This window comes from Globicephala melas, chromosome 19 (assembly GCF_963455315.2).
Source record: "Globicephala melas chromosome 19, mGloMel1.2, whole genome shotgun sequence".
NCBI lineage: Eukaryota > Metazoa > Chordata > Mammalia > Artiodactyla > Delphinidae > Globicephala > Globicephala melas.
The window spans coordinates 32,099,594-32,111,672 of NC_083332.1; the positions used below are offsets into that span (position 1 = coordinate 32,099,594).

General features: G+C 36.6%; 2 protein-coding genes across 4 annotated transcripts in view; one reads left to right on the forward strand and one right to left on the reverse strand.

Annotated features, from left to right (window-relative positions):
• The window catches only part of RPGRIP1L (RPGRIP1 like), a 99,399-nt gene that overhangs the window by 35,796 nt on the left and 51,524 nt on the right, over positions 1–12,079 (reverse strand). For all 3 annotated transcript variants that reach the window (XM_030832946.2, XM_030832945.2, XM_060289329.1), the window contains 6 exons: positions 7,595–7,973; positions 4,209–4,399; positions 4,014–4,094; positions 2,613–2,714; positions 2,016–2,178; positions 905–978 (listed from right to left, as the gene is read on the reverse strand). In XM_030832946.2, coding sequence (XP_030688806.2) covers positions 905–978; positions 2,016–2,178; positions 2,613–2,714; positions 4,014–4,094; positions 4,209–4,399; positions 7,595–7,973 — 990 coding nt within the window. The remainder of the gene's footprint in view (positions 1–904; positions 979–2,015; positions 2,179–2,612; positions 2,715–4,013; positions 4,095–4,208; positions 4,400–7,594; positions 7,974–12,079) is intronic.
• HNRNPA1L3 (heterogeneous nuclear ribonucleoprotein A1 like 3) lies at positions 8,406–9,366 on the forward strand. Its single transcript, XM_060289330.1, is given in 2 exon segments — positions 8,406–8,711; positions 8,713–9,366. Coding segments are annotated over 2 exon segments (960 nt in total).

Below are 12,079 nucleotides of genomic sequence, written 5' to 3' on the forward strand. Positions count from 1 at the left end.
TCTGTTTGTATTTGTCAATCATGGAAACAACGGATTTCTCTATTTTACGGAGGCATCTGTGACAACTGAAATGTTCTGTTTTATGGGTTTGTTCTGCAGAGAGACTAAGCTAAGAATGTGAGATTTTAAGAGTTGAAATAAGTATTGCAATTCTTAAAAATAAAGTAGAAATTCTAAAGAAAAGGAATACAATTAATCATTTCAGGAAAATTAATGTAGATGAATAGAAAAAGCTAGCACTTTACTTACATTTACTTTATAAAACCTTTTTCTCCCCTTACAATGAGAAATGCTCTGGTAAGTGGGACACTTCCTATGTAAATTAAAGTATAATTTTCTTCTCAAAATTTCAATTTACATACTACTTTTCAGCAATGTGCTACAAAACAAGCGAAGTATACCTATATGAAATTAATTACCTTCTAAGGGTTTAATTTTTTGGCAGAATGAAATAACTTTAATAGCTTATCAGTGACATATTTAGATAACTTACACATGTGAATAGCCTATGAATTCACATGTGTAAGTTATTATAGTTTTAAATGCAATCTCACATTTTGAATTCTTTAAAGTTCAGATTTGATTTAATACATCTTTGTATAATGGTTCTGAAAAGGAGTCAGAGAAGTCAGCTGGTTTTAGCAAGTAACTATTGAAGCTACTGATGTTAGGTACTCTTAAACATGTAAGCAAAAATAACACTTACATGTTACGGTCTGTTACATAATGAAAGTGTAAATAAAATTTTCCCGTACTAGATGATTACTTGGATAAGATTATGATAACACATTAAAATTTTTCCAGAAATATTCTGCCTTAAGATTTTCATATATGAAGACTGATAAACTATGAATGAAAAGCAGCTTTATTTCAGAACATTTCTGGTTGATATCAGGTTACTGACCTGTTTGATGGTCTTGGCGGTAGGACCTGGAATAATACACTCATCACTGTCAGAAGCTGATCTGTCTTCTTCATCTGTTAAAAAATAAATTTTTTTTGGTTTAAATCTGTTAAACCAACTATATTTGCACCTTGTGACATGGAGAGAAATAAGCATACATTACAAGGATAACCTTAAAAGAACAATATGGTAATCATGTCTGGATTTTTTTAGCAGTAAAGATATTTATATTACATTTTAGAAAAGAGAAAAAAATGACTGAAAAATTCCAGGTTTAGTTTTAGCAGAAACAAAGGAAGTAAGAATTTAGCTTGCTCTAGTACGAAATTAAAAAAATTGTTTTTAAGAGAAGAACATGGTAATAATGTCTAACAGCCTAACCAATACTACTGTGTCAAAATCAAGTTATTCCTACTATTTAAAAACATTTTTAAAGGTTTTACAGCTTTATTGCAGTAAACTGACATATAATAAACCACACAAATTTAAAGTACAAAGTCTGTATTTACATTCTGAAACTATATATTTTGACAAATATATAATTCTGTGAAACCACCACCACAATTAAGACAGTGAACATATCTATCACCCCCCAAAATTTCCTCATGCCCCCTTGTAATCTCTTTCCTTCTGCACCTTTCTATTCCTGTTCGTCCTTCCCTAGGCAACCACTTAAATGCTTTCTGTCACAACAGATTAATCTGTTTGCCTTTTCTAGATGTTTATATAAATTAAATCATGATGCAAGTTGTCTTTTATTGGTCTGAGTTCTTAGTTTTAATTTAAAATGTCAAATCCTCTAGAATAACCCAGATAACAGTACTGAACCCAAAGAGGCTATAAAGTCACTTAAAATATAAACTGGGAACATGGTCAGCCACAATACTTGCATTCTGTTGTGGTGTTCCAAGTTGAAATAAGAAGATATGCAACAATTCCACCTGACCACAGCTGACCAGACTGACCTATATATCCCATCATTTCTGTCAAGAAACAGCTATCAGGAAGTACAGTCACTATTAAATGAAGATGTTCTATGAGGCATGCACGCTCTAACAGATTAAATAAAACAGAGTTAAGGAAATAATGTTAATTTAAAAAAGAAAGTCACCTTCTGGTTCCAGTTCTTCAGTTATTTCTGTTTCATCTTCAGAAGAAGTCAAAGTTCGTTCTGCAAGCTGACCCTCAGAGAGTAAAGACACATCATCATCTCTTCCTTGTTGTACTTTCTCTGTATTCTCTTTTACCTTATCTACACTGCTTTCCTGAGAAACCTGAAGAAATAAAAGCACGTTGATATATTATTGCTTAGATCACATTTATAGCATTCTTGCTGAAGCACTTGAATGATAATTAAGCACGTAAATATGCACTACATGCACTATATATATGAGTCATTAGAAAATAATCACTTAAGCTGTATAAATGAAAATATGCAGATAAATTAAAATATGATTATAAACTAAGAATAAAAAAGCATTAATCTCAAAATGAATTTTACATTATACTTTAATTCACATATGTATTTACTACCTACTAATGTCTGCTTAATTGTAACTGTTATACTTGTGATATTTTTGACATTTCTATTCCAAGGAAGTCATATATAAAAATAGGATCAATGATATGATTTCTTGATCCATGTCAATGCAAAGACAAAGTCTTAAAAAAACAAACCTTTCAAAATAGTTTTAATACAAACACATACCTCAGGAATATGTGAAACAGTTGGCATATTAATTTCTATTTCTGGTGTATGTTCCACTTCTGGTGAAATTTCCTTCATATCTTCAGGAGAAGTACAGGTCTCCTTACATTAATGTGAAAACATGCATGTATGTTACTTTGTATTTATTATTAAATCCCCAATCATGATAAGACTTTTTCACACACATACACACACACACACACACACATGCACACGCACACGCACACTTAGGATTTACTCTCTTAATAATTTTCATATATAAAATATAGTAGTGTTAATTATACTTATCATGTTGGACATGACATCCCTAGTACTTATTTATCTTATAACTGGAAGTTTGTACCTTTTGACCACCTTCATCCAATTGTCCCTCCCCCATCCCCTGCTTCTGGTAGCCAGAAATCTGATCTCTTTTTCTATGAATTTGTTTGGTTTTGAAGTATAATTGACTTACAACACTATGTTAGTTCCTGTTACATAACACAGTGATTCTCTATTTCTTTACATTTCAAAATTATCACTACGATAAGTCTAGTTATGATATGTCACCATACAAAGATACTACACAGTTACTGACTATATTCCTCACATTGTACATTTCATACCTGTGGCCCATTTATTTTACAACTGGAAGTTTGTATCTCCTTTCCTCTTTCATCTATTTGTTTCTTCCCCCCTACCCCTCTCTCCTCTGGCAACCACATTTGTTCTTTCTATCTGTAACTCTGTTTGTTTTGTTATGTTTGTTCATTTGCTTGTTTGTTTTTTGGATAAGATCTCTTTATTTAGATACAAATTGAGAAGAGAAGAGGTCTAGGTCTGAAGTTTGACTGCTGAGGTACTTCAACATTTAGAGTTATGGTCCAGGAGAATGAGAAGAATAACTGGCTAAATTGGAGGAAAACTAGGAAGGCATGGTATCCCAGAGGCCAAGAGTAAAAGGAGCAAGTATTCCATTGTGTCAAAGGTTACTGGGAGATTAAGATGGAGACTGAGAATCGGCCACTGTGAAAAGTGGCAAAGTGAAAGTCACTGTGACCTTAGCAAGAGTGGCTTTAAGGAGGAAAAGTTTTACTAGTGTGAGCAAGGAACAGTATGAGGAAAGGAAGATGGAATTAAGACAACTTTTTGAAGAGTTTTGTTCTGTTTTGCTTTATGGTAAATGGGGGCAGAGGATTCGGGCAGTATCTGGAGAGAGATATGGGGCCACAGGAGGGTTCGGATCAAAGAGTAAGAACATTTAACACTTACACACAGTGCCAAATTACAAAGGTAACATTTTAAGGGAAGAAGTATTTTATTTATCTGTTTCCGTTTAAATCAGGGAGGGTATACTATATCATGTATTCCGAATATCTGTTATGGGAAAAAAAATTAGTATTTTGAGTGTTTACTACTTACAGAACGCTGAAGTGGTGTGATATCCACAAAAGATACCTTCTTATCTTTAGGTGTTAAACATCTTGGTTTAGGTGTTGGTGCCTAAGATAAACCAATATGTCAAACTGAGAATGATGAACATACCTTTCAGATTTTTTTTTTCTCTTTTATGTGGCTATTTACTTTCATAGGAAATTCAAAGTCACTGTTACTCACTACAACTAGTGTGCTAACAGAGGATGCTGGAGGTAGTCTTTGAACAACTTCAGACTCTTCTTTGTGTATGAAATTCCCTAAGTCTTCAGTTGTTATGGATCCACTTGGCGGAAGGTAAGCAAATTTCCATTTCAGTATAACATGGATGCTTCCTGCAGGCTGCTTTTTATGATCTGTTAACTCAAATATTCCTGTCAAATTACAAAAAGAATTTTAATTAATGCTAGAGTGAAGTTTTATTACCATAAAAATTAAAGAAGAGCAAAAAGAACTACCCACAACTTATTAAAAATAAGTCTGGCTTTTACTCACAAGTCAAATGACTTAAGAGAACAAAATAAGACAAAAGGATCTATGATAGGTTCATCTCTCAAGCAGACTGCTTTCAGAAGTTAAGGCCTCAAAGATAATACTAATTCAAAGATGAGATAATTGACTTAGAAATATTTTAATTCACTGAAATTAAATTCAGAGATTCTTCAGAATTCTTAGCCTTCCTCTAAGATATTATCTGGGTTATAGCTCAGATAACAAGCTTCATTTTGACTTGATATTCTTGTGTGTCTGCAGAAAAATATATTAAAACTTCAAAATTTCAAATAATATATGTATCCTAAGGAGTCTTTATGTTACTACATAGTTCTAATTTTAAATACATTTTACTGGGATTTGTTAAATTATTCCAAATTAATAGTAGCACAGTAAAAAAAGTCCATAAAATAAACAAACCACCCAAAACATATAGCAGTAACAAAAAGTATCATCTAGCTGAATACATAATATTGAGTCACAAATTTTAATCATCATACTAGAATTTTCAGTATGAAAATCCCTGACATGAAAAAACCAAACCTATATTTCAAGCATAACTTTTGTTTATGGGTATTTATTACTTGGTTCTCAAGTGTTTGACACTTCTTTTAATGGCTGGTTAGGAAAGAAAAAACTAAACAACTCTAGACTTTAGGTAGCAAAAAGGACACAGGTGGAATATAGGGAGGTGAGAAACTTCTACTACAGGCACAGGTGAGACTTACAGAATGGCTGAGTGAAGAGATCAGTAAATATATTCCACAAAAAGCAATGATAACACTGGATAAAATGAACAGAAATAATCACTTAAGAACTCTGGAAACTGATCAAAGGTATACAACAAATTAAGAAGCATTTATTTAAGAAAATCTACTGAACCTCAGTAAAGACAGTGAGAGTCAGAAAAGACAGTAGTACGCTACTTGTCCCTGGCTGAATGTGAGACTTGTAGACTGTCTGAACTTTGAATGCATTACCCAAGCCATACACTGATCCATAGGCAAAGGGTGGAAGCCTGCCAGCTCAAGCTGTTTAAACACAACTCTCAACAACCACTGGCTGACCACTAAACTATGTTCAGGCTTAAAATTAAAACAAGAATAAAACAAGCAAACAAAAACTTAGCAGAGACATCAGTGGCTATAGTGAGGGAAAAAGACTACAGAAGTAGTCCAGGCAAGTCACCAAACAACAACAGCAACAGCAACCCTGTGGAGGGCTGGAATCTAGAGATGCTACAATATAGTGTCCTAAATGTCCAATTTTAAACAAGAACAAAAATTCATGAGATATTCAAAGAAACAGGAGACAAAATGTCATCCACAGATACTTTCTGAGGTCATCCAGATGTTAGACATAGGAGACAAAGACCTCAGAGCAGCTATTATAAATATGTTCAAAGAGCTAAAAGAAACCATATTTAAAGAATTAAAGGAAAGTGTGATGACAATGACTTATAAAACAGAGAATATAATAAAGAGATAGAAATTATAAAAAAAGAGAACTAGAATATATTGTACAACACAGGCAATACGGCCAATATTTTATAATAACTATAAATGGAGTATAACCCTTAAAAATTACAAATCACTATGTTGTATACCTATAACATATAATATTATACATCAACTATATCTCAATAAAAAAAGAGACAGTTAAAAAGGAATTCTGGAGTTAGAAAGTATAATTACTGAAATGAAAAAATTCAGTAGAGGGGCTGAGTAGGAGATATGAGCTGCAGAAGAAAGAATCAATGAACTTGAAGACTGATCAACCGTGATTATCCAATCTGAAGAGAAAAAATGAAAAAAAATCAACAGAGCCTCAGAGACCTGTAGGACACCATTAAACATATGAACATATGTATAACAGGAATCTAAGAAGGGGAAGAAAGGACAGAAAAAATAACTGAAGAAGGGCAAAAATTCCCCAAATTTGGTGCATAACAGTACCCTACACATAAAGAAGCTCAAAAGCTTCCAAGTAGAATAAGCACAAAGGGATCCACACCTAAACACATTAGAGTTGAATTGTCAAAAGCCAAAAAAAAAAAAAAAAAAAATCTTGAAAGCTGTATCATGTAGAAGGGAACCATAATAAGATTAACAGATGATTTCTCATTAGAAACAACGGATGCCAGAATCAACTGTCTGATGTACTCAAAGTGCTTAAAGAAAATAAACCTGACAACTAAGAATATGATATCCAGCAACACTATCCTTCAGAAAATAAAAGCTAAAATATAAAGACATTCCCAAATAACAATGATTAAGTGAATTCATTGCCAGCAGACCTGACTTACAAGACATACTGAAAGAGTTTCTTCAGGCTAAAAGCAAGTGACACCAGATGGTTACTCAAATCAACATGAAGGAACAGATGTGAATAAAGGTAATTACATAGGTAATTATAAAACACAGTATAAATATGTTTTTCCTCTTAACTGATTTAAAAAACAACTGCATAAAACAATAATTATAAAATTATAATCCTGGACTTATAACATGTAAAGATTAAAAAATATATGAAATAGTAACACAAAAGAGGGGGAGGAAATAGAGCTATTTGGAGTAAGAAAATGACACCAGACAGTAACTCAAATCCAAATGAGGAAATAAAGAATACCAGAGATGGTAAATATGTAAGTTAATATAAAAGTCTCCTATAATTATATATATTCTCCCTTCTCTTAAGGACAAAGTTATATAAAGCAATAATTATAACATTGTACTGTTGAGTTTATAACATATACAGGCATACTATGTACATATATATGACAACAATATCACAGAGGAGGGGGGAGGGAATGGAATTATACTGAAGCAGATTTTCTAAATTTTAATGGAGTTATTAGCATTAAGTTTGACTGTGGCAAGCTGAGGTGCATACTGTAATCCCTGGAACAACTACTAAGAAAATAACTAAAACAATATAATATTATGGGCCCAAAGTTTAAGATTATCTGAGAAGGCTAGGAAGATTGTTACAAACAGATCATATCCATAACACTGAGGTATAATTTAGGTGGTGTTTTTTTTTTTAAACAATTTCATGGATTCAAGAAATAGGCTTACCTGAAATACACCTGTCATGTGCCAATGAAATCAGAGGCACATTGACTTTTCCTATGTAAATATCCTCCTGGGTATCACTATCATCAAACACATAAAAACTCAGAGACTCTGACTTAAGGTATCGATCCAAATCCATATTCATTGGCACTGGGAAACACATATGATCATCAAACTGTGGATCACTGCTACAGGGAATGATGGCTGTGTCATGGTCTGCAAAGTCAGAAAACTTGTACACAACATATGGGTGTGGCTGAAGGTGGCTTGCTCGGGACTGCAGGCGGCTGCAGCATCTTACTGTAACATGAAGTTCATTTAAGTTGCCATCTGTGGAATCAGTAGAACCGAGCTGAGCAGTTTTGGGTGCTTGCTGACTTAACTGGAAAAACATACATATTTATATCATAGTAATAATACAGTGAAAAGTAAACAACAGCTGCCAACCCCCAAACAAAATAATTTTGTAGATGGACAAAAAGCTGCAGATTTTCACTCCAAAGTGAATTTCCCAGTAAAAGACTCGACTCTTATTTAAAACCAATACTCTCTGGAACGTATGTACGGATGCTATTAGCAGCAAATATAGAAGACTGAGCATACATGTAGAGATTGCTGTTCAAACCAAATAAAGCCAAGAAAATAGTTAATCTGATGTTCTTTAATTCTATTTAATAATTAACAGGTAAAGTGAGCAGTTAGGTCCAACACAAATGTCCCCTAGTTCACAATTTTATTCAGAGCTACTCCTTCCTTTCTGCCCGTGGACGTCGCCAGGTAAGCATCGTTGATGTCTCTCCCCTCCACTGCCGTCATGTCTAAGTCAGAGTCTCCCAAAGAGCCCGAACAGCTGCAGAAGCTCTTCATCGGAGGTTTGAGCTTTGAAACAACCGATGACAGTCTGAGGAGCCATTGTGAGCAAGGGGGAGCGCTCACAGACTGTGTGGTAATGAGGGATCCAAACACCAGGTGCTCCAGAGGCTTTGGGGTTGTCACATGTGCCACTGTGGAGGAGGTGGATGCGGCCATGAAGGCAAGGCCACACGAGGTGGATGGAAGAGTTGGGGAACCAAAGAGGGCCGTCTCAAGAGAAGATTCTCAAAGACCTGGTGCCCACCTAAACTGTGAAAAAGATTTTTGTTGGTGGCATTAAAGAAGACACTGAAGAACATCACCTAAGAGATTATTTTGAACAGTACGGGAAAACTGAAGTGACTGAAGTCATGACTGATCGAGGCAGTGGCAAAAAGAGAGGCTCTGCTTTCATAACCTTTGATGACCATGACTCTGTAGACAAGACTGTCATTCAGAAATACCACACTGTGAATGGCCACAACTGTGAAGTAAGGAAAGCCCTACCTAAGCAACAGATGGCTGGTGCTTCATCCAGCCAAAGAGGTCGAAGTGGTTCTGGAAACTTTGGTTGTGGTCGTGGAGGGGGTTTTGGTGGGAATGACACCTTTGGTCGTGGAGGAAACTTCAGTGGCCGAGCTGGCTTTGGTGGCAGCCGCAGTGGTGATGGATATGGTGGCAGTGGGGATGGCTATAATGGGTTTGGTAACGATGGAAGCCACTTTGGAGGTGGTGGAAGCTACGATGATTTTGGCAGTTACAACAATCAACCTTCAAATATTGGGCCCATGAAAGGAGGAAACTTTGGAGGCAGAAGTTCTGGCCACTATGGTGGTGGAGGCCAATACTTTGCCAAACCACGAAACCAAGGTAGCTATGGTGGTTCCAGCAGCAGCAGGAGCTATGGCAGTGGCAGGTTTTAATTACTGCCAGGAAACAAAGCTTAGCAGGAGAGGGGAGCCAGAGAAGTGACAGGGAAGCTACAGGTTATAAGAGATTTGTGAACTCAGCCAAGCACAGCGGTGGCAGGGCCTAGGTGCTACAAAGAAGACATGTTTTAGACAATACTCATGTGTATCGGCAAAAAACCTCGGGGACTGTATTTGTGACTAATTGTATAACAGGTTCTTTTAGTTTCTGTTCTGTGGAAAGTGTAAAGCATTCCAACAAAGGGTATTTTTTGTTTGTTTGTTTTTCTTTTTTGTTTTGCGGTATGCGGGCCTCTCACTGCTGTGGCCTCTCCCGCTGCGGAGCACAGGCTCCTGACGCGCAGGCCCAGCGGCCATGGCCCACGGGCCCAGCCGCTCCGCGGCATGTGGGGTCTTCCCATGCCGGGGCACGAACCCGTGTCCCCTGCATCGGCAAGCGGACTCCCAACCACTGCGCCACCAGGGAAGTCCCCCAACAAAGGGTTTTAATGTAGATTTTTTTTTTTTTGCACCCATACTGTTGATTGCTAAATGTAATAGTCTGACCATGATGCTGAATAAATGTCTTAAAAAAAAAAGGAGCTACTCCTTCAACCATTCCAGTTATTCTGATCATATCGCATTCTTAAATGAGAAACCAATGAATTTGATGGTACCCACCCACAGAGATGATTTTGTTATATTTGGGTTGGCCCTCATCCTGAACCAATGTGATCTGGGGAAGCAGATTCCTGAGGCCAAGGAACAAGAAAACAGAGTGAGAGATAAACATTGGAGGGGTAAAACCTTGGATTGGAAGGACATTTCAGAAGAGAGATGAGCAAAGGGAGTTGTCAGGCAGGGTCAGAAACTACTCTATGGCCCTTTTTGGGACTATTACTCAGGCAGTCAGTGCACAAGTATTCTAGCAAACACCTGCATTGACTAACTGCTAAGCCTTCCATAGCTGATGTGATCTGGGACAAAGAATGTAGTGTTGCAGTGCCTTGCGGTAGTGTTAGGTAATTCTCTACCTTCCATACAGGGACCCCTCTTTCACTGCATTTTTGAATCTGGATTGAACATCTGGAACTTTTGATTCTAGAGAATTTTACTAGAGAAGGAAAACAGAACCGAAGTCATAATCTCCTTGGTGGAGACATCTGGTGGTGTGGAGAGGGGAAGTCTGAGAAGGGAATCACAACACTGCTTTCCCAGGGCTCGTTTGCATCCAGCTATAGAAGACTGAGTGGAAGGACTTAGAAAGTACCCGCTCCGTTTCTCCCCCCGAGTCTACCCACAAAAGCTGAAATTCCAACAGTAAATGACTCATTCAACCCATAAACTGGGAGTCTAAAACTCTTTAAACCACAAAAATTAATAAATCATGTGGTTTCTCTATCTCTAATTCCCCTTTCCATAACAGTGTTTCCCAAAGTGTGTTCTGAAGAATACTAGTCCAGAAGGATGATCTCTGGGAAACGGGAGCCGTTCTTTAAGTTTCGGAATCAATGTTATATTAGTCATGGTTCTTTTAATTGAAAGTTATGGAAACTAATTCCACCCAGCAAATACAATGAAAAGAGACTTTTATATAAGGCTACAGGGTTATTTCATAGAACTGTATAGCAGAAATGTGGTTGTATCTAAGGAAGGTAATGGGACTGGAAAACTATAGGAATTTACTCTCCATCTAGTTTCCATTTTTCTCTGTATGCTTGTTCATTATTCTCCTTCCAGTCCCATTTTCTTTCCTTTGCCATTTAGCATGGTAGCAGATGGCTGTCCCACAGCTCCCAACTTTACATGTTCCAGGCATGGAGAGTCTTGCTTTCTCTTGATCTCAGAAAGCAGAATCTGATTCGCTCAGCTAGGGGCAGGTGGATATTCCTGAATCATTAGTCATAATTGGGTGGAGTGGGAGAGAACAGGATCACCAAACGTAAAGCTGGCCACTGGGGGCCCAGCCCCACGGATTAGAAGAGGGCAGGTCCAAATGAAAAAAGAGAATCATGACTTGAACAGACATTCCAAAATGTTTCTACTATATTCTATCCCTTTGTTACTTAACATAAGTGTATACTTTATGCTTCCTCTCGAGATTCACGTTATACACGAGAAGCCCTGAAGTCAAGGATCCTATTGAATTCTTCTCAATTCAGTGTTTTCTGCATTTACTGGATCACGGAATTCTTTTGGAAATATGGCTATTAAGACTCCATGAAACATAGTTTGGAAAATGCTGCTCTGAGGAATTGCATTCATACTTCTAATTCTCAGGAAAAGAATATTCATTTTATATTTTACTCTGCATTTCAGAAACCTAAAAGTTTATGAAACAGCTTGGAAGAAGTTGGAAACAGTTGGAAAAAAGGAGAATAAATGAAAGCTCAATAATAGCCATCCATTTCCTTAACAGTGGAAATTGTAACGAAAGTCACTTGATGTGTAATAATCGTACTGCAATTCTCGTTTTCGAAACTGTCCTGGATAGCACAAGGGAGTTCCTTCGTGGTAAAAGAGCAATTCTGTATCTTGATTGTGGTGGTAGTTACATGATTATATACACATGATGAAACTGCATCGAACTCTGCTTCTTCCTACACACACACACACACACACACACACACACACACACACACACACAAGTAGTCGTGCACATGGCAAGCGCACATAAGTGCATGTAAAAACTTGCAAAATCTGGATAAAGTCTGTAGCCTAGTTAATA